General features: G+C 40.0%; 1 protein-coding gene across 1 annotated transcript; it reads left to right on the top strand.

The window, feature by feature from the left end:
• The first annotated feature begins 411 nt into the window (after window positions 1–411).
• EIF2S1 (eukaryotic translation initiation factor 2 subunit alpha) lies at window positions 412–20006 on the top strand. Its single transcript, XM_055130819.1, has 8 exons — window positions 412–552; window positions 6203–6450; window positions 9149–9228; window positions 12676–12827; window positions 15730–15836; window positions 17303–17400; window positions 18155–18298; window positions 19474–20006. The coding sequence occupies exons 2-8, from the start codon at window positions 6210–6212 to the stop codon at window positions 19597–19599; spliced, it is 948 nt and encodes a 315-aa protein (XP_054986794.1). The 5' UTR covers window positions 412–552; window positions 6203–6209; the 3' UTR covers window positions 19600–20006.
• Window positions 20007–22656: the final 2650 nt, after the last annotated feature.

Genomic DNA, 22656 nt, shown 5'->3' with positions numbered 1-22656 from the left:
GGCGGAAGACGGAGAAGCCCGGATGTTAAGGCGCGCACCCCTACGGGTCTGCCCCTCCCTTTTTGGGACTCCCCCCTCGCCCCACCCTCTAGCTCCCAGAAGGCTGCGCTGCACGCTGCACACGCGGGTCGAGAGAAGCGAAGAGTCCACGTCTTCTCTTCCATTGCCTTCAGTCACAGCGCCACCTCCCGGTTGGCTGACGCTTCAGCCAGGAGTCACCCCTTAGGGACAGATCCGAGCCCCACGTCTTCCCCGCACCTTGAGGGTTATTTAGGGGGAGAAAAAAAACAAAACTAAAAAGGTAACGATCAAACAAACTTTTGGGCCTCTTCCGTTTCGAGGTCTCCCTAGACCTCGGAGGACTTGTACTCTATGGTTGGTGGCCAAGAGCGGCCTCGAGTCTGTCGGCGCTTGCGTGCTGCGAGGCGGTGCCGCATGCGCCGTCGACCCGAGCGAAGAGCACGCTGAGAAGATTCGGCGGTTCGGTGCGGTCGGAGCGAGTCTGGGCTTTCTGATTAAAGCGAGCGGCGTGGTTCCACACATATACCTCAGGTGACTCGTCGCCCAGCTCAAGGTTTCCCCAGGAATTGGCGTTGGCCGTGAGCCGTGACCTGGGTGGTCGTTTGTAGGCCCCGAGCGAACGCCGCCCTCTCTCTCCCGTCCCTGCGCGGGAAGTGCCCGGACACCGCCGCCCGCCGCTGTGGAGTGGGCCTCCGCGCCGGCTCCGTGTCGCTCTGGCCGCGGTGCAGGCGTGTCACTGTGCCAGCGGAGGGTCTCATGGAGGAAGGGGGCGGGGGTGGGACAAGGGACCGCACAGCCACTTCAATACGCTTAACGTGAGGGGAGGTAGGGCGGCCCGGGAGAACGCCCGCCGGACGCCGGCCTCCTTCCTGCCGGGGATTTCGGGATCCTGCCTGCCCTCAAACTCCCCCCCCCTTTTTTTTTCCGCCCGAGCAAAGCCTCTCGGTGGAAACCGGGCAAAGGCGCTTGGAGGAATTTGTGGGGTGGGCCTCGGTGTTGGAACAGATCTGGGTGACAAAAGGGGGACCAAGAATAGCTTAGGTCTAGGTTCAAAAGGATCCAAGAGTAGATTAAATAATTGGTCGTTGATGTCCTGAAACTGAAGCTCGTGTTAGCTTATTGCTCCGTTTGTGGGGTTCCGTGGAATGAGTTACTACTGCTTGACACACACTCGGTTTGCCGTCCACACTGGTGACGATGGGACTGTGGAGTCCCACAGTGGTCTTAGAGTTATGCAGGGTTTCCGGCCTGGGGCTCCTTTTATCATCCCCCCCCCCCATACTTGGGCTGCTTTAATTTTCATTGAAGAAGGAACTGTGGACCAGAGCAGTAATACAGTGGTAAGGTGTAGGCCTTGCACACGTTCGACCCGGTTTCGATCCCCGGTACCCCATATGGTCCCCTGAGCACCGCCAAGAGAGATGCCTGGGAGCAGTCAGGAGGAAGCCCTGAGCGGGTATGGCCCCAAAAATGGGAAGAAAAGAAACATTGTTTCTTGGAACGAAGGTATGGCAGCTTTTCATTCCGATTATATTATGGAAAAACTCTTGCAACCCTGTCTTGCCACACTTGGGGATTTATTTAGAACTTCATGCTTAGTCTCAAATTATCTCACGCCAAGTGTTGCTGATTCTGGAAAGGTATTACAAAGACAACCAGTAATATTTGTAGAATTGATACTCCTGTTTAAACTGCAGTGGCAGAGTTTAAAAACTTTATTTAGGCCTCCTTTACTTAAAAACTAGCATTCTTTAAGCCAAATTATTGGGGAAAGGTGTCTCTCACAATGCATTTTAGTTAAAAATGCGAATGTGGACTTTAAAGAATATGGTAACTTGACTATTAACGTAGTGGGGTTTTTTGGGTGTTTTTTTTTGTTTTTTTTTGTTTGTTTGTTTTTGCTTTTTGGGTCACACCTGGTGATGCACAGGGGTTACTCCTGGCTCTGCACGCAGGAATCACCCCTAGCGGTGCTCAGGGGACCATATGGAGTGCTGGGAATCGAACCGGGTCGGCCGCGTGCAAGGCAAACACCCTACCCGCTGTGCTATTGCTCCAGCCCCACATAGTGCTTTCTTAAACCATGCTTTATGAAAGATGTCTCAGAGGTCATTTAAGCAGGAAAAATTACGATACAATTGGAAATTAGCTTGGAGGTAGGTAAAATATTTTGATATTAGATATTCTTTACAGAACTCATACCAGACTGTAATTTGGCATGTTGACACTCTGGGTTAAAGTTACTTAATTGGGTGGAGAGATAGTACCATAGTGCAGTTAGGGCAATTGCTTTCAGCACAGCTGACCTGGACTGATTCCCTCAACCAACCCTCCCCCCCCATGAGAGATCCCCGAGCACAGAGCCAGGAATAAAGCCTGAACACACCCAAGTGTGCACCCTGCCTAAAAAAGAGGGCAGTCTGATTACTAGATTTCTGTCCAAACTCTTGAAGTTGTTTTTCTGTATCCTCTCTCCTGTTCGTTCACTGTGCTCCCTTTTTTTTTTTTTTCCTTTTTGGGTCACACCCAGCGATGCTCAGGGGTTACTCCTGACTTTGTACTCAGGACCATATGGGATGCCGGGGATTGAACCCAGGTCGGCCGCGTGCAAGGCAAACACCCTACCCACTGTGCTATCGCTCCGGCCCACTATGCTCCTTTTATAGTACTCCATATTGCAATTTTCTTAGTAATTTTTGATTCTTCTGATAAGAGTTATGAATCAGTAATGCTTAGTAGCTGCTACAAAGATAATTGTTTCAAGATACTTCACAAAATGAAAACCCTAATTCCTTAGCCTTTAATGTACATTAAAAACATTTGTATAGGGCAAAACATGATTTGGATCTTAACTAGCTATGCTTAGGGATCACCTTTGGTGGTGCCTTGGTGGGGGACCACATGTGGTAGCAGGATCATTCCCAGGTCTGCTTTGTACCATCTGTCTGGTATTCCTGATTGATTTCTAAATAATAGTCTTAGCATACATATGGGTATAAGCTCAAAGTGGATCGACTCATAGATTCTTTGTGAAGTGGATACTTTTTTGTAATTGTTTACTTTCTATCTTCACTGTGAATGACAACATTAATAGTATACTTACCCTCAGTATTACAGAAAGATTTATACCTCCTAAAATTAGTAACATACCTCGCATCATGGTGGGGTTTTTTGCATTGTTTTTTCTGTGTTCCTTAATCAGATTAAGTCTTGCTTTTTTCAAATTAAGTCTACTCTTTGAGTAAATTTGATTAGTAAATGTGTTTAGTTCCTATTTAAGTTTTTTAAATATGTTCTTGCACATTTCCATTACTTTTATTTTGACAGTTTGAAACTAGCTTTCAAATTGCAGCACTTAAACATATGTATTTGACTGTAGTCTTTTAAAAAAATAAAAGGTTGGGGCTAGAGCGATAGCACAGTGGGTAGGGCGTTTGCCTTGCACAGGGCCGACCCAGGTTCGATTCCCAGCATCCCATATGGTCCCTCGAGCACCGCCAGGAGTAATTCCTGAGTGCATGAGCCAGGAGTAACCCCTGTACCTCACTGGGTGTGACCCAAAAAGCAAAAATAAGTAAATAAATAGTAAAGAAAAAAAACTCTACTTAAAATTAAACAACCATGACTAGAGAGATAGTAAAGGAGGTAAGGAGCTTGCCTTGCATACAACCAACACAGATTCAGTCCCTAATGCTGCATAGGGTCCCCCCAATCCCACCAGGAATGATATCTGAGAACAGCCAGGTGATGCCCCAAAACAAAACAGACAAAACGTAAAATAAAACAACCAGCTGATGAATAATTTTGGCAATGGAATGTTTATTTCTCTTTGATAAATCTGGACTGGAGCGATAGTACCACAGGTAGGGCATTTGCCTTGCACACAGCCAACCTGGGTTTGATTCCTCTGCCCCTCTCGGAGAGCCCGGCAGGCTACCAAGTATCCTGCCCACATGGCACAGCCTGGCAAGCTACCCATGGTGTATTCGATATGCCAAAAACAGTAACAAGTCTCACAATGGAGATGTTACTGGTGCCCGCTCGAGCAAATCGATGAACAATGGGAGGACAGTACTACAGTGCTATTTGATAAATCCATATTTTATCAAGCTACAAGAGAAATGCATTTGTTTTGCTCAGTAGAATATGTGATACTAAAATCTCCAACTAAACAGTGATAAAATACTTCATACTAAAATACTACTGGTGCTTCTTGGTTATGGGGTGTGTGATTTGTTTGATTAGAGCACAGACTGCATATAAACGTCACAGACACAAATTGTAAATCTGCCAACTGACATGACAACGAGTTGCTTTACCTGTGCTTTAGTTTTTTCATCTGTAAAATGGGAGACCTACGAGAGAAGTAGTACTTTGGGAAGATAGGCAGGGTCCAGATCATTTTGTTTTTTGTTTTTTTGCTTTTTGGGTCACATCTGGCGATGCACAGGGGTTATTCCTGGCTCTGCACTCAGGAATTACTCCTGGCGGTGCTCAGGGGACCATATGGGATGCTGGGAATCGAACCCGGGTCGGCCGCGTGCAAGGCAAATGCCCTACCCGCTGTGCTGTCGCTCCAGCCCCGGAGTACAGATCATTTTATACCCTGTGGGTAATGGAGAGATGTATAACTCAGTGGGTAAGTCACTGGAAAGGAGCAATTATATTATAGTGGTTTTTTTTTTTGAGGGCCACATTTGGCAGAGCTCAGGGACCATGTAGTGCCAGGTGTTTGACCTGGGCCTCCTATATGCAATTATGGTATCTCCACAGCCTCAACAGTTATCTCTTAAGCAGCACTGGAGCAGAGGTATATTTTTTTATGAAAGTTAGAAAACATTAAAATTATGAATGGTGATCGAGGACTCCTTTTTTAAAAATACACTTCTGGGACTGGAAAGATAGTACAGCAGGTAGGGCATTTACCTGTACACAGACAGATGGCCTGCGTTTAATCCTGGGCACTTTAAATTGCCCCCTAAACCCCACCAGGAATGACCTCTGAGCTTGCAGCTGTGTGGCACTAAAACAAAAAATAAATACACTAATGGTCAGAGAATACTCAAAAGACCTGAGCGTGTGGTTTGCATGCTAGAGGCTCAGGTTCAGTCCCTGGCACCACATAGTTCCTGGACACTGCTGATGTACTCCCCACACACACAAAAAAAAATATTGTGGTATGATTTCAGGCTCATGGATCATAGAGAATGATTTTAGATGTATTTAATGCTATGAAAATAAGAGAGACCTGAATTTTAGAGTTATATCTATATATAAAGTTAATCTCCAGAATACTGGGAGTAATGGGTGAATAGAAACTAAAACTTGTGATCGAATTAAATTCAGATTTAGCTGAAGAGGGCACATTTTAGTTCAGTTTAATCAAATTAATACTTTTGTATTAATAAATGGTAGGGGGGCTGGAGCGATAGCACAACGTGTAGGAGGACATTTACCTTGCACGTGGCCAACCTGGGTTTGATTCGCAGCATCCCATGTGATCCCCCGAGTAATGCCATGAGTAATTCCAGAGTGCGTGAGCCAGGAGTAACCCCTATGTATCGCCAGGTGTGACCCAAAAAGCAAAGATAAAATAAATGGTAGGGTATTCTAGTTAGGAGTTTAACTAATCAAGACATTTTTCTCTTTGTATCATAGACTTCCAAACTTATTTGGCCTAATATCCCCTTTTCAGTGGAGAAAAAAATCAGCACCACCTGTAAATCTACCTTGCTTAAGCTAACAACTGATAAACCTTGCCCCCAGGATTGTAGCACCACCGTGTCACAGCTTTATATGTGTGCTAGCATGTATAGCCTTTAGTTTGCTTAGAAAAAATTTAAAATTTTTTTGCTGATAGGTAGATAATAATAGTGATGCTTCCCATCATTATTTTCTAAAATGGTGGTATTAAAACAGTGTTTAACTCGAGGTAAACCTTTAATCTTTAGTCTCCGCGTGCTTTATAGATGGTTATTATAGTTTATGAATCCTCTGAAACTAGTGGCAGAGGATTATGTAAGCCTTGCAAAAACATAGAACAAAGTGAAAATCATCTGTTTTCTGGAACTAATTAAGTTGTAAAAGTTGAGAAGATCAACTTCTTTCCAAGATATGATATGGAAAAATAGGCTATTTCTTTATTTTGACCTCAACTGAAAACTTGATTCTTCTGTTTTAGTTGCAGAATGCCGAGTCTAAGTTGTAGATTTTATCAACACAAATTTCCTGAAGTGGAAGATGTAGTGATGGTGAATGTAAGATCCATTGCCGAAATGGGAGCTTATGTCAGCTTGCTGGAATATAATAATATCGAAGGCATGATTCTTCTTAGTGAGTTGTCCAGAAGGCGTATCCGTTCTATAAACAAACTAATTCGAATTGGCAGAAATGAGTGTGTGGTTGTCATTAGAGTGGACAAAGAAAAAGGTAAGTGAGAAAAATGTTTGAAACACAAATTTCTGACTTAAAATAGTCTGTCTGAAATATTTTATAATTGTCCAATTCAGTTTAAAAAACAAAACTTCCTCTCTGTGGGGGAGCACTGTAAGCACCATACCCACTGTACTATAGCTCTGACCCCCAAAACCACCTCTTTGTATACTTACAATCTCTATGAGCACTGGAGAATGAGAACAGTAAATGGGGCACTTGCCTTGCATGCAGCCCACCCAGGTTTGACCCCCAACACTGCCAGGAGTGCTCCCTGAGCATAGTTGGGTGCGCCCCCCCAAAAAAAAAAAAAACTTTAAATATATATATCAGGGAAGGATGCCAGTTAGCTACCTAAGCAAGATTTTTTTCTCATGTTAATATCCTTGTTTAGTTAGAATAAGCCTATCTCAGATATTTCAAGTTTGATTTTAGACCACTTCTGGCATGTATAAGATTCTGTAATAGTCTTATGTCTAAATAGAACAATGTATATTCCTTAATTAGAGTGAGTATAGGTAATGGGAAAAAAGATTCTAGTAGACGATCAACACAGGGTTGTCTCAACACAGGGTTGTCGTGACCTTTAATTTGGGGTTGGGGAGGGTGTGGGAGATGGTCAGAGAATATAGGGCTACACAGGGTTTCATTGCCCAGCACCACTGGTCTCAAACAGTGCCACACCCCATGAACCATCCAGCACAGTTAACCCAAGTATTGCCAAGAGTACCCTAGATTCCCTGAACATTGTGTGGGACATAGACACACAAAATCTAAAGTACAGTGAAATAAATTGTGCCTTTATATCCATCATGCTGCCAAACTGAGAAGACATTGATGTAAACCAAAGCACCAGCTTACTCATATTTGTCCAGTGCTACCTTCTTCACTTAATAATAGTAATTAGTAATCAATAGTAAATTAGTAATCAGACTATTGTAAGCTTTGAAAGATCAATATGCTGTAAATGAATACCAAAAAGCTGTGTGTCTTTCTGGAAATTAGAATGTACATGACCCTCGATCCAGTGGGATCTTTCAGTAGTGCTAAATAACTATTCTCTTTTTTTCTTTCTTTCTTTTTTTTATTATTGGGTGCTTTACCTCTGCATTTCCTTTTTCTCTAAACATACGTAAAGCAATTAAGCCTGTTTGCCTTTAACTGACTTGACATAATTAAGATACTGGCTTTTAATTATCTTACTATAATTTATAAGCAATTGGTTTTAGGTAAGTAGTAACATCATGCTTGAAATGCCAATAGGTCACCATTGATGAACTTATGTCTTTCAATCTCACCCATCTAGTTGATACTGCTACAATTAAGTTTATGCTTAGCTGACAGCTTTTTTTCTGATACAGATGATAAACTTTTTGATATATTATCCCTAGATAGTGACAACTAATTGGCATATTGGTTATTCTGAATGTTTTTTGCATGACTTTCTTATAGTTCTTACCTCAATTACTAAGCTCCAGAGACTCTACCTTAGACTTATGTCTATATCACTGCCCCATTAAGACCTAGCATGATGTCTGGGCCGGGGGAATAGTACAGTGGATGGGACATTGTCTTGCACGCAGCCAACCTATATTCAGTCCCTGCAGTCCATATGGTTTCCTGAGCACCACCAGGAATGATCTCTGATCATAGAGCCAGGAGTAAGCCCTGAGCACTGCCAGGTGTGGGGCGGGGGGAGGGGGAAAGCATGATATGGAGCACCAAGCATGATGTTTTGGCATATATATTTTTCTGCTACACAAAATACACAAGAAGGAATTAAGTTATTCTCAGCTATGACCAGAAAGAAATGAAAGACTATACTTTCATAAGTTTAATAGATAAATGTAGAAAGTATTTTCATGGCATCACTGTACTGAATTGATTCAAAACGAAAAAAAAATTGTTAGAATCATAGTTAAATAGGTCATGTCACATTCATGTAAATAACTATTTGAACTAAGATCTGAATACCCTAATACAGAAATGTCTCCAGAGTAAGATGCAGAAAAAAGCAAAGTGGTCTTACAAAAGGGGATCCATAGTAGATTCGGTCTGGTAGATGGGTCTTTCAGCATAAACCCAGAACAAATGATTCTACCATACCAAAGGCTGAAGGAGAAGATGAAAACAATTGAAAGAAAAGTATTGCTCTAGTTATTTTACAATGTTTTGTCTGAAGTCTGTAGAAAACTTCAGGTAGAACAGTTTAAATCCCAGTAGAAATCTACAGTCTTAATAGCGTGAAAGCCAGAGATCAGAGTTTTGAACAATCACAGCAAATGAAAATAGTGACATGGATCAGAAAAAGAACCACAGAGAGTGTGCCTCTAAGTTTATGTACAAATTTTGCTCAAAACTTTGGAGAACCCTTGGGCAGGGTGGTCTGCAAGGATCCTAAGAGTGTAAAAACCTAAATAGGAAACAGAATTTGCAGTTTTATTTATGTAGAGGGCATTTGGGGCTCCCAAGCAGTGCTCAGAGAGCCTGGAACTGAACAGAATATACAATAATATGGTGATTAAAATGTATCTCTGAAAACAAGTTTCATCCTGTACTACTTACATAGTATTTTGTAGATACGACTTTGGTAGGAAGTACTGTACCTTTGTTGACCAGGCAGTCTTTTTATAAAAATTTGTTTTAGTGGTTTGCTGGCACCTCGACCAATTTTTTTCAAAATTTTGTCTTACAGGGTACATTGACTTGTCAAAAAGAAGAGTTTCTCCAGAGGAAGCAATAAAATGTGAAGATAAATTCACCAAATCCAAAACTGTAAGTGTATTTGTGTTATTTTAGTAATATTAATCCAGTATTGAATATATTTAATAAATAGGAAAAAACCTTCAATTTTTTTTTAATTCTGTATTCACCATTTCCAATTATATTACAAAGGAAAATAATTTAGAGACATGAATATGACATGGTGGCCAGAGAGCTAGTACAGCAGGCAGGGGTCTTGTCTTACACAGAGCCAACCTGGGTTCTCTCCCCAGCACCCCATTTGGTCCTGCTAGCTGTGCCATGAATGAGCCCTGAACACCACTACATGTGACCCCAAAACAAAGAAGAATGAGTACTGCTTTGTTTTCCTCCCTCTCTTGTAGCTGTTGTTACCATGAAGTGGGGAGGGGACAGAGGTCCATGCCACACTTGATTATAGTGTTCATTAAATAGGTATCACACACCACACCCGTTTTTGTTCTGGTGCTAGGATTCCCAGTTAGATCATTCTTGGCTCAAGGGTTGGTGCCAGAAACAAACTGCAAGGCAGTACAAGTACTCTCCCACCAAGCCTTTCTCAATCCCATAGAGAGTTTACCTCTCATGGTACTAAAGCATTGCTTATGATTTTATATTGTCAAGTCAGTATTGAGTATTAGTGTCTAAACTAGTTGATGTTAAAGTAACAGTGGGTCATTTCAATTTTTTGACTTGTCCTGTAGTTCTTTATGGAGTAGGAGTAGAGTATTCTGTGCCTGGGATAAACCCAAGCTACCTTTGTACATGAAAGCCAAGAGCCTGGGCAGATGAATCACAACCCTTTCTCCCTCTTTGTAGTTCTCCCTTTTTTCAGGGGTGGGGGCAGGTCTCCCAAGCTGCATTCAGTAGGCCCTGGTGCCAGCCTTCAGGCCATTGTCCGCCAGCTAGGCCTATAGTTCAGTTGAGGACCCGAGCTGTCATGCTGCTTGAGTCCTGCAGTTCTTGGCAATTACTTGGATCACACTGGTGGTGCTTGAGGGCCTCCGGCGCTATAACCATCAATGATCAGAAGACCATGTGGCTCCAAGGATTAAATTGGGTTTGGTGGCATGCTAGTCCATATTCCTTAACCTCCATACTTTTCTCATTTTATGGTTTTTTTTTTTTTTAATTTATTTTTTAAGGAGAAATAGCACAGCGGGTGGGGCGTTTGCCTTGCATGTGGCCAACCCGGATTCAATTCCTCTGTCCCTCTTGGAGAGCCCAACAAGCTACTGAGTATCTCGCCGGCACGGCAGAGCCTGGCAAGCTACCCGTGGCGTATTCGATATGCCAAAAGCAATAACACAAGTCTCAATGGAGACATTACTGGTACCCGCTCGAGCAAATCGATGAGCAATGGGGTGACAGTGAATCACCATAAGATACAGTTAGAAAGCTTTTGTGAATGGGTTTCAGTCGTACAATGTTCCAACACCCATCCCTCCACCAATGTACATTTCCCAGCACTAATATTCCCCATATCTCTCCTGCCGCCGCCACTACCCCCAGCTTCTCTCTCTCTCTCTCTCCCTCCCTCTCGGCTCTCCCCCCCCTCCTCTCTGCCTCCCCTCCCCTTTTTGGGCATTATGGTTTGCAATATAAATACTGAGAGGCCATCATGTTTGGTCTTTTACCCACTTTCAGCACACATCTCCCAACCTCCAAGTTCTAGGTTCTTGACTTTCAACCCTGTTCTGGGATAAGGATTATAGTGATAACCACTGATTGTATATGAAAAATAATTAGGAGTTTTTAAAGTGTCTGACTTGAATCAAAACAAGCCTCTTACTATTTCCTTCTATATGCTGTTAAATTTCTTGTATTATTTTTGCTGTAATTTCTACTTCGCTCATAGTAATCTCCACTGGTACAACAAGAATAGCCCATTTCTTCATCCTCTTTCTATATATTTCAATTTTCTGTTTTTATTTAAATTATTGTTCATTTCCTAGATCCTTGGGTTTTTTCTCTTTGTTTTTGTATTTTGGTTGGTGTCTGCTATTTGCTCTGGGGTACTATGCAGTGTGCAGATTAAACCTGGGACCTCCCACATGGAAAGTCTGCACTCCAGCCATTTGAGCCCTTTCTTCATCTCTAAGATCCTTGTTTCTTAACTGTACTATTAAATTGTTTTTCTTTGCCCTTGTGTCTTTTGTTCTGTTCATGACCTGTTTCTGTCCTCAATATAAAATGCCAAGAAAACTGTTTAAATGAAAAGCAAAAACAGTAACAAGTCTCACAATGAGAGACGTTACTGGTGGCCACTCGAACAAATCGATGAGCAACAGGATGACAGTGATGATAACTCTAGTAAAAGAATAAATTTCTGAGAGCATTCGATATTATTCATCTCTACTGATGTGTCTGTTTTATTTTAAAATGTCCCCACTAAAATCTTGGGGTAGAGGAGTGGCACACCTGACATTGATCAGGCTTACTCCTGGCTCTTACCTAAGGAATCACTCCTAATAGTGCTCAGAATTATCTGGGGTGCCAGGGATATAACTGTGCCCACCAGCTGTGTGCAGGACAAGTACCTTAGCCACTGAACTGTCTCGCCAGACTCCTAAAACCACTTTTCAATGAACACTAGGACCTTCAGGCTGTGTCTCAAGGTCAAAAAGATTGACAGCACCTGACTGCTTATTAGGATGTAGGATCTCAAGTCCAACCAGCTTTGAGAATACAACTCTGAAAAGTGCTGCTCAGACCAGAAATACAGTACAAAGATTAATATACTTGTCCTGAGTGTGGCTCTGTCCACCACAACCCTGGTTTGAATCCGAGCATCTTATATGGTCCCTGAGCCCCATTATATGGGATGCCACGGATCAAATCCAGATGTGCAAGGCCAAGCACCTTACCCACTGTAAAAAAAAATCTTAATTCTATTTTATTCTCCAATAGAATTATAATAACTTACATTTGTGTAATAAGGTTTATGTATAATTTTATTTATAACATGCATATATACATGTAAGAGCTCTGCAGTAGGGAGAGATTCTCATATTTCCCATTTCTAGATGAGGAAGCAAAGGTTAATTTGTTTGAGTCAGTATGTGATCTGGGTCTTAAAACACTAATTTTTTTTTCTTAATTTTTGCTTTTTGGGTCACATCCAGCAATGCTCAGGGGTTACTTCTGGCTCTTCATTCAGAAATAACTCCTGGCAGTGCTTGTGGGACCATATGAGAAGCCAGGGATTGAACCCGGGTGAGCTGCGTACAAGGCAAACACCCTACTCGCTGTACTATCACTCCAACACCAGATACTAAATTCTGTACCGTCTCTACTAGTTTTATCCATTTGAGTTAATTAGCCTAGGAAAGCAGATGTTCCTCTGTAGGGATGTTTTGTTGTGTGGAATTGGAGTCAGTTTAACCAAAGATAGGCTTTTATATATGCTGTCTCCTAAATATGAACATACTTATTTTTTAAAATAGAACTTTGAATTATTGAGCTCTTTTATGTTTATAGGTTTATAGCATTCTTCGTCATGTTGCTGAGGTGCTAGAGTACACCAAGGATGAGCAGCTGGAAAGCCTGTTCCAGAGAACTGCCTGGGTCTTTGATGACAAGTACAAGAGACCTGGATATGGTGCCTATGATGCATTTAAGCACGCAGTCTCGTAAGAAGCTTGCTTTCTTCCTTGATATCACAGATACTGGGTATAATACAAATTGGGAACCTGACTTTAGTATACTAAACCCTTGCCAAATTTATTTGCAGTGTCAGAGATTATGATCAGGACCTTTGCATGTAGGACACACATTTACCATTGAACCACATCCCTGACCCTATGAAATAAAAACTTAAATATTTCTCTGTGAAAGGCCCACAAGGGGTCAGGAAATAAACTGCTCAACAACCTGTTAACATGCTTTGCATGCTAAAGCCCCAGAGTTAATGACTGGTACCACCTGGTCCCTAAGCATTGCATAGAGTAGCCCTTGTGCACTGTAATGAAGTGCACTGTCAGAACCAGAAACACAGGCCCGTGTGTGTGTGTGTGTGTGTGTGTGTGTGTGTGTGTGTGTGTGTGTGTGTGTGTGTGTGTATGCGAATACATATAAATGTATGTAGCCAAGCCTTTATAATTTTGTGTACTATAATCAGTTTCACAAGCCATGTGATTCATCTCATACTACTACTTACACATTTGTCTTCTAGTTATTGCCCTAAATAACTTCAGGATCAATGTATATGTCTCATCTAAAACTGTAATTTCTTGTTTTCTTTGATATTTCTTGTTTGTTTTTTTTTTACCTTGAGTCTTTTAATTCACATCTGTTCTTTTTGCACAGCCTTCTGCTTTCTAATCTGTGTAGTTACTCGTCTTTATTCTTTTCAGGCTCTGATTCTAAACCTTTTTTCCTTCCCTTCCTTCCTTCCTTCCTCTACCCTTTCTTACCTTTTATTCTGCATAGACAATGACCAATCATTTCTACAACTTCCTTTCCTATATGATCTTTTGCCCTGTTTTTCCTTCTGTTAACACACAGCCTTGGATCAAGGTTCCTTTTCTGCACTTGCAGACTGCTAGGTGTTTATAAGACACACATGCCTTGTGTAGTCATGGTCTACAAGATCAGATGGTTCCCCTCTGCTGCCCTCATTTCTCTGTGATCAGTTCTTCCATTTTTACAGTGATTTTTTCTAGAGCTTCGCTATACTTCCTCTGAGACCCACTTCATTTTCTTTCTCTCACCCAGCCATTTGTAAAGAGAAGCTATTGCACAAGATCTCATTCTACTATCAGCAAATTTTTCTCTATTTCATCTTATTCTTTCCTGTATTTATGTCACACAGAATGTGCATACTTCTTCAAATTAATCTATTATATGAACATATTTGTTCCAGCATGTGTTCCAGCCCTTTGAGCTATCACCCCACATTAGGAGCCTTAAAGACATATATATCAGAATAGATTGTCATAGGATTGATTGGATGCATTTTATATTTAGTTATGCCAAGTCAGAGAGATAGTACAGAAGGTAAGTAGCTTGCCTTGCACATGGCTGACCCTGGTTCAATCCCCCAAGCAAAACCAGGAGTGATTCATGAACACAGCTAGAATTTGTTTTTGTTTTTTTGTTTTTTGAGCAACACCTGGCAATACTCCGGGCTTACTGAGGGGGAACATATGGAATGCCACGGATAGAACCTAGGTTGTATGTGTGCAAGGCAAGAGCTGTGCCCACTGTACTACCTTTCCAGTCCCTGGGTATTTCTTTTTTCTCTTTATCACCAGTATTGATGTACATCTAGTTTTATTTTCCTTGTCCCAAACATGGATATAAGTATCCTGTTCCGTATTTCTTGGTATTGGTGAATTTAATACCTTCTATTATGTTTACTGACCATTTCTGCTTTGAAAGCTCTTGGTTCTTTGTCCATTTTGGTTTATTTCCTCACTGGTTTGTACATTAGTTGAATAAAAATTTTACTCCCAAGGTTATTTTTTGCCCTTTACTCCATGGCTTTTAAGCACGGTGCTTGATTATGCCAGTCCTTTTAAATATATAACTTTTTGTGTGTGCAGTTCTTTGTTTAAATTCATCCATTTTTTAAGTCATTTTACGTGTGTGTGTGTGTGTGTGTGTGTGTGTGTGTGTGTAGAGAGAGAGAGAGAGAGAGATCAATACATATATATAGCAAACTTGCCAATGTCTATACACCCTGGTTCCTGTCTTGTGATACTTACTAGGATTAGATGAAATGCTGTTTCTTACATGAAGAAAGAAACAGCAACAAACTGACGTTCCTGATGCAACGAACTAGAAGCAGTACCTTCCCCTTCTGAATCCAACAATATTTGTGTTTTCCTCTTCTGTGTCTTTTTTTATGAACTAGAGACTAAGCCCTTGAAGCAGACTGTTAATTGTATAGAAATATATGGTGGTTATCAACTACACTGAGACATATAAAACTGCTTTAGCAGATCCCTAATCAGTTGCTATTATTTATTTTTCTTTTTTTTTTCCTGGGGAGAGGAGTGGGGCTGAGCCACTTCCCCCACAGGGCAGTGCCCTACCCCCCCCATTCACCTTCTGCCACCTCCCCAATTTCCTGTCCTGGAGCCTGGCTCCTCTAACCCACCAAGTCCAGGGTAGGCCCCCAGCATTCCTGGGTACATGGATGGTGCCAGCTCCCACTGGACCGTAGGCCCTGTGCCCCGATGCCCAGTAGGGGCATCATGAATGTCCAGGACAGGACACAGCAGCCCGGTCTTCCTGGGAGGGCATCCAGGGTGCTCTGGTCCACAAGCGAATCCTCCAGGCCACTCTATTTATTATTCTTTAGGTGCTTTAGTGACATTCTCTCAGTACCACAATCTGTGAGATACACTGTTTTGATCTTTATTTTACACACTTGGAAACAGGTCTGAAAGGGTCTAATGACATTTAAGTACACAACTGAGGTTTGAACTGTGACTCTTAACACTAATTCTGTACTCTGAAACATTCTGTGTGGTATTGTTTTTTGGATTGAAATTCAGTAAAATATGTACCATTTTGTTTTTCTGTCAGAGACCCATCTATTTTGGATAGTTTAGATTTGAATGAAGATGAACGGGAAGTACTCATTAACAACATTAATAGGCGTTTGACCCCACAGGCTGTCAAAATTCGAGCAGGTAAATGATTTTTTTTATTTGCAACAATTTTCTATTCCAGTAAAGCTTTCAAATAAGCCTTATTAAAGAATAATGCTATATTAAAATCTGAAATTATCTGTTTATTTTTTGAAACATTCTTCTAATACCGAATCAGAAAATTTGTATTGGCACAGTTTTAAAATTGTCATGAATTTAGGTGATCTTACCCCATTTCTGAAATGGAACAATTTATTTTAGTGCATTCCTTTTTTTTTTTTTTGCTTTGTAAATAATTTCATTATTAATTTATTGAGGGAAATGAATAGTTTCCACTAATAGTTTAGAATATATTCTGGTTTTGGTTTTGGTTTTTGGTTTTTCAGTCACACCCGGCAATGCACTGGGGTCATTCCTGGCTCTGCAGTCAGGAATTAATTACTCCTGGCGGTGCTGACCGTATGGAAACCTGGGAATCAAACCTGGGTCGGCCACGTGCTCAGACATCTTTCCTGTACACAAATGCTATGTAGGAATCATGTTATTTATATTTAGATACTTTTATTTTTGCAGAGATGAAATCATACTTTGAAGTTTTTCTCTTTAGCTTTTTGCCCTTGGTGTTTCATTGCTGCCCTTCCATGTAAATGGATTGACTTTGACTTTTTTTTTTTTTTTTTTTTTGTTAAGTTCTGTTCCATAGATTGATAAATTGGTTCCCATTTAGGATTTTGCCAGTTTGTTTTGTTTTGGTGTCAATTTGAACCCAGTTTGAACAATCCAAGGCATATGCTGTACCACTGAGTTACATCCCTGGTCTTGATTATACCAATTTCTTGAGTATTTTAGAAAACAACAGAATTTAATATTGTTATTTGCAGATAGCACTTATTTATACAAAATTCTGTAAGATAGATTCCTAAATAGAATTGCTGGGTCAGAGGTTTAGGGTTAGAGGGTTATACAATTCCTAAACTGTCCTAAATAATATGCTGTTATTGTTCCATTTATTCAGTCTTTATACCCTTCCATTAAAAACCGATGCGTAGAAAGGTTGAAATCATGACTTTAAATCGGGCACAGTAAGCCTTTATGACATTTATTTTTAGGGTTTGATGTGCATTATAATTTTATCACATGGTATATGGTATTCTAACTAGGATAGTAGCTGGAATTAATTTTTTTTCTTTTTTTTGGGGGGGGTCACACCCGGCAATGCATAGGGGTTACTCCTGGCTCTGCACTCAGAAATTAACCCTGGCGGTGCTCAGGGGACCCATATGGGATGCTGGAAAATGAACGCGGGTCAGCTGCATGGTAGGCAAACGCTCTACCCACTGTGCTATTGCTCCAGCCCCTGGAATTGATTTCTAAGTAAAGAAACAGTGATACTTTCATAAATACTTGAATACTAATAGAGCTCTCATATCTCCATTTTTCTTTCATTTTGGTGAAGCAAGATAGTTTTCAGTTTTTATGATTTTCATGGTTTTTAATTTTATTTTTAGATATTGAAGTTGCTTGTTATGGTTATGAAGGCATTGATGCTGTAAAAGAAGCCCTGAGGGCAGGTTTAAATTGTTCTACAGAAACCATGCCTATCAAGGTGAGTAGTCAGTTTTCTCCCTACTGAAATATCTACCTCAACCAAATCAAATTCATGGCTCTGTTTTATAGCAAGGCATGAAGTTACTCTTATTGATATTTCTAGGGGGTATTTATAATTGTACTTGGGTTTCCTGTTGTAGCTTTTATTATTATCATAGTGTATATAGGGATTTTATTGGTATTTAGTGCCAGAGTGCTAAGTAATGCTAAACCTCCTTCCCAATAAAACGTTACTATAAAAAGTGCTCAAAATCTTGGAAATATCAACAGTGTGACTTCTCATATTCACACACACTGGGAGGTCTAGTCTGCCTTTTATTAGTGATAAAAATTAACTGAATGGTTGTTTTCAGATTCATGAAAGAATTTGTTCTGTTTAGTTTTGAGCCAAATTGGTTTTTAATTTTTATCCACTATTCTGATGATGGCTGGAATTAATTTAGTCATCAGAGATGACACCTAGAAGTCATAACTCTTCATGTTCAACATTGTAGTGCATTTGGGTACTGGGCTACATCAATAAGCTACCCCAAGGACTGGTAACGTGTCAAGGCATGTGCCTTATATATAAATTTAAGACCCTGAGTTTGGTCCCTGGTACTGCCAAAGATAATACACCCCAAATTGCAGACTTGATTGGGAGTTAAATTTTGGATTGGCTTGCTAAAAATAGTTTAGCAAGACAATTCTCAAAGTATCTATTCTTTTTCAGTAGGTACTTTCATAAGGGAAATTTTGTCTTTGTTCCCTAGATTAACCTAATAGCTCCTCCTCGGTATGTGATGACTACAACAACTCTGGAGAGAACAGAAGGCCTTTCTGTTCTCAATCAAGCTATGGCTGTTATTAAAGAAAAGATTGAGGAAAAGAGAGGTGTTTTCAATGTACAAATGGAGGTGAGATTAATATAAATTTTGTCTTGTTCTAAATTTTTTAAGAAATTCAAATTATCTAAAGTCAAGGGGATAGCTCAAAGGACTGGAACACCTGTCTAACATGCAATGGACCTGGGTTCTATCACCTGGCACTACGGTGCCCCTCACCCAAAGGGGGGAAAAATTTAAATCATCTAAAGCATCTGTTCCCGAACTCTTATGGTATATCGCCCCCTTTTCAGAAAAATAGATTACTCAGTGCTTCCCTGTAAATCTACTTTATTTGAACAAACAAAAGGTACTTCTCAGTTGTACCATGAATTGTTCAGTGCTCTCCAGTAGAAGGAGTATTACCCACTTTGGAAAAACAACAGTCTAAGTGATTATGTGTAAAATACAGAACCATTGCTTTTTAAGTTTTGACACATTTAGGGTTATAACTGCTAAGCATAAAACAACTATTGGCTCAGGGTACCTATAAAGCCCATAAGGGCTTTGGGCTTGGTTGGTTTTGGTTTTGGGCCATATACAGCAGTGGTCAGGGGATTATGAACTGACAGATAACAAAGAACTCTCATGAGATGGTTACTTGGGACTGATAATTGTTGGTGTTAGATGAAATACCTAAAACTTGATTTCAAGTTCTAGAAAAGAGTTGTCTTCTGTGCGGTGCTTTTTCAATCATAATAGGGACAGAGCCTATTATATACACACACATATCTCCATAATAATTCTTCTGTGAAAAGAATGTGTATTTGAAAACCATTTTCACTGAAATTATTTTCAGATATTTTTAGTTATAGCTTTTTTTTTTTTTCTTTTTGGGTCACACCTGTCAATGCACAGGGTTACTCCTGGCTCTGCACTCAGGAATTACTCCTGGCATTGCCATTTGGGATGCTGGGAATCGAACCTGGGTCGGCTGCCTGCAAGGCAAATGCTCTACCCACTGTGCTAGAGCCAGCCCCAGTTTTAGCTTTAAACTAACAAAGTAGTTCATAGCACCTAATACTTTTTCCTGTATTTTTAGTTCTCAGAAATTCATTTCTTGTAAATAATATTTAGTGTAATGATGTCAGCACAGAAGTGAACAGGAATGGCAGAATTGTTAGGAAAGTGCTGTAGAACAATAGTAGTATTGAAATTGTATTTGTAAACTTTTTACTTACTTTAAAATTAAATTTCCACTTCTGCAGCCCAAGGTGGTCACAGATACAGATGAGACTGAACTTGCAAGGCAGCTGGAGAGGCTTGAGAGAGAAAATGCAGAGGTGGATGGAGATGATGATGCTGAAGAAATGGAAGCCAAAGCTGAAGACTAACTTTGTGGGAAACAGACCAGTTTAAGGAATACACAAACAGCCCTTCCTGGCTGTCAACTCTAGACTTAAAAGTTTTCCAGTATTGAAAACTTCAAAACTGAATATGTTTTATTTCCAAGTATTTAAATGTCTCATCAAACCAAAACATGAATGCCCTCCTAAATGCCAGCTGTTTTTACATAGTAGCTTCAGCATATTGAGCATTTTTAATGGAGAGGCCTAATTTAACTAGAAAAAGCTAAGAATAGTCATAAAATTGGGTTTGTGATTCCATTTCTGATGTGTCCAAATTGGTACTCCTTTGTTGTTTAGGGCCTCCGTGAAATTTTCAGGGGTACTTAAACCAAATGGTCCCAACCGTTCTATATATAAAATGTATGAAGCAAACATTAAATAAATTTCTGGGATATTTAACTGTAGGCTTCTTCCTTCTTGTCACCAGTTATAATATGCATTATGAATACTAGTTCTAATTATTTTCATTGTAGTCTGACCTTAGAAATATATGGTCAGGTGACAAAAGCATCTATACAACAGATCCTTTCAAAAGGAAAGTGAAAGTCAACTCAGGAGAGGAAAGCCTTATGTTACAATTAAAGATTACATTAGTTGTGTGCCTTTTACCTGTTTGAGATTGACAACATGAAGTCTGAGGGAAAATGTATCACACTGGTCCTTGTTGGTATACTAAGCTGCTTGCCTTGAGTTTTTAATTCAAGTTGGTAAAGTTTGTGGTTTGTGGAGGACATTTTGAGTGCATATGTAAATGCTGCTTTTAATTTAGTTATTTTGATTATCACCCAACTTAAAATATTTTATTGCAATATTCATGAGGTGCCACCTGAGAGCTTCAGCTCTTTATAATGAAATAGAGATCTATTTGAAAACTATTAAAATAGCTTTTCTACATTTCCATCATTTTTATCTTTAAGAACTATTTAAAATTTTTAGAGGTACCATAAATTTAAGGTAAATAAATTTCATAGAGAAACACACAATTTGAAGTGCAGCTGCAAGAGTAGTAATTGTGTAGAAAGTCAGTTTGGTCTGCTTTATATTAATCTCTAGGATACTTAAGATACTAGATATATTTTACCCTTTATTCCTAAGTATACCTATTTTAATTCCTCAGGAGATTAAACCTAACTCATCATCCTAGTTAATCCAGAACTAAATTTCACTCGTTAAAGAGACTAGAAAATAGAAATGTGTTGTTGGAGACCGTTTGTACCACTTATGAAAATGGTCTCTGACAATTTAGCACTCTTTTTTTTTTTTTTTAAATCCAGATATTTATATGGGCATTTCCATAGGACCTTTTATTGCTAGTAGCATTCCACAGTGGGAATATTTAGAAAATCTTGGCTGTTCTCAAAATTAGCACATTTTTTGCTGATCTTTATGAGGAATCAAAAAAATTTAATAAAACTTAATGTAAACCGTATAGATTAAATGTTATCAAAATACAATTGCTCCTTAAATCTACTATAGGCAAGAGAACTGAATTTTTGTTTCATAACACTTGAAAAGTCATTACTATTAGAATATTGGTGGCCTGCACTGTAGCACTGTACTGTCGTCCCATTGTTCATCAATTTGCTCAAGTGGGCACCAGTAATGTCTCCATTGTGAAACTTGTTACTGTTTTTGGAATATCAAATACGCCACGGGTAACTTGTCAGGCTCTGAGGTGGAGGGTGGCCTGCAGTGAAGATTTTTATCCCATGAAGTCTTTGCTTAGACCCCACAGTTTTGGAAGTACTAACACTTAACAGGAAAAGGTCACTTCTTCCCTGACAACGTGAAGGAGAGATAATAACATAGAGCTTACACATATGCCCTGTGACCCAAGAGTACCACTTCCTGATAAGAGGATAAGATCCACACCAGGCTTCAAATACCTGAACAGATTGACATTTCTCTAGTTTACCCCAAAATTTGTCTCTGTCCCCCCTTAAAACCTCTTCATTAAAAATTAACGATTTCTTCTATTCTGACTTTGAGGTCAACTTGTGAAACCCACATAACAAAATTAGCTATAGTTTATGTGTAAGCTAATTGAAAATGACCAGGAAAAAAATAAGACCTCGTTTTTCATAGGTTTTACAGCAAAGTAAGGCAAACCAGTATGTAGATAATAATCAAAAACATTTAGTGTGGGGACATACTAAGCAGTATAGGCATTATTTATCTTCCATACTTTCAGACATTCTTAGCTACTTTCACATCAAGAACTATTTAAATGGTTCTGGATTCTACCGTCACCTATATGCCTTACTCCATGCCAGGGATTGAACTCTGCCTCTCATGTAAGGTGTGTGCCCTACCAGAGTCAAATCCCAAACCCCTGGTTAAAGATTTTTTAAAACTGAAGTGACACTACTTTGGCAAGAGTTGTTACCAGGTGTACCTCCAAACTGCTATTTTAAATACATGAAGATTCTGCTGTCCTAAACAGTGGAATGCAGTGCCAATTTGGAGTCAGGAAACCATCAAATGGCAATTTCAGATAAATACCTGCTGATACTCAAAAACAATAAAGAATCTAATTCCAGGGACATTAGGCCTTGGTGGAATGCCAAATGGAAAACAGTACTTTGAAAGGCAGTCTCTTACAATGTAAGGAATTAAATAAAACGCCATTAGCCTGGAATTCCTGATCAGTCGTGTCAGGTACTTTAGATAAGATTAAAAGACCAAACTCTTTAAGAGTACAAATTTTTACTTAAGCACTTTGGAAGTATCTACTGCCCTTAAATGTTATCTATTCATTAACAGAAGTCTAAGCAGTTGTACTTGGCAAGAATGCTGGCCAGATCACTGTATAAACTTGAAATAAAAGTGTTGTTAAAAATACTGCATGATACAGACTTTTCACTACTTAACCTAACTACTAGATTAACCTAACTGGTGAAACTTCTTGGTATTTACCTGTCTCGGTTGATGTTTTCTTATGGGAGACACACCCAACTATGTTTAGGCTACTTCCTATCTTAAGTGCTCAGCGTGAGGGCGCTGCAGCTCCACACTGCAGGAGACCATGTGATGCCAGAGAGT

The sequence above is a fragment of the Sorex araneus genome, chromosome 3 (assembly GCF_027595985.1).
Source record: "Sorex araneus isolate mSorAra2 chromosome 3, mSorAra2.pri, whole genome shotgun sequence".
NCBI classification, from domain to species: Eukaryota; Metazoa; Chordata; class Mammalia; order Eulipotyphla; family Soricidae; genus Sorex; species Sorex araneus.
Note: the sequence above shows the minus strand (reverse complement) of the source record. Positions and strands in the feature narration are given on the sequence as shown.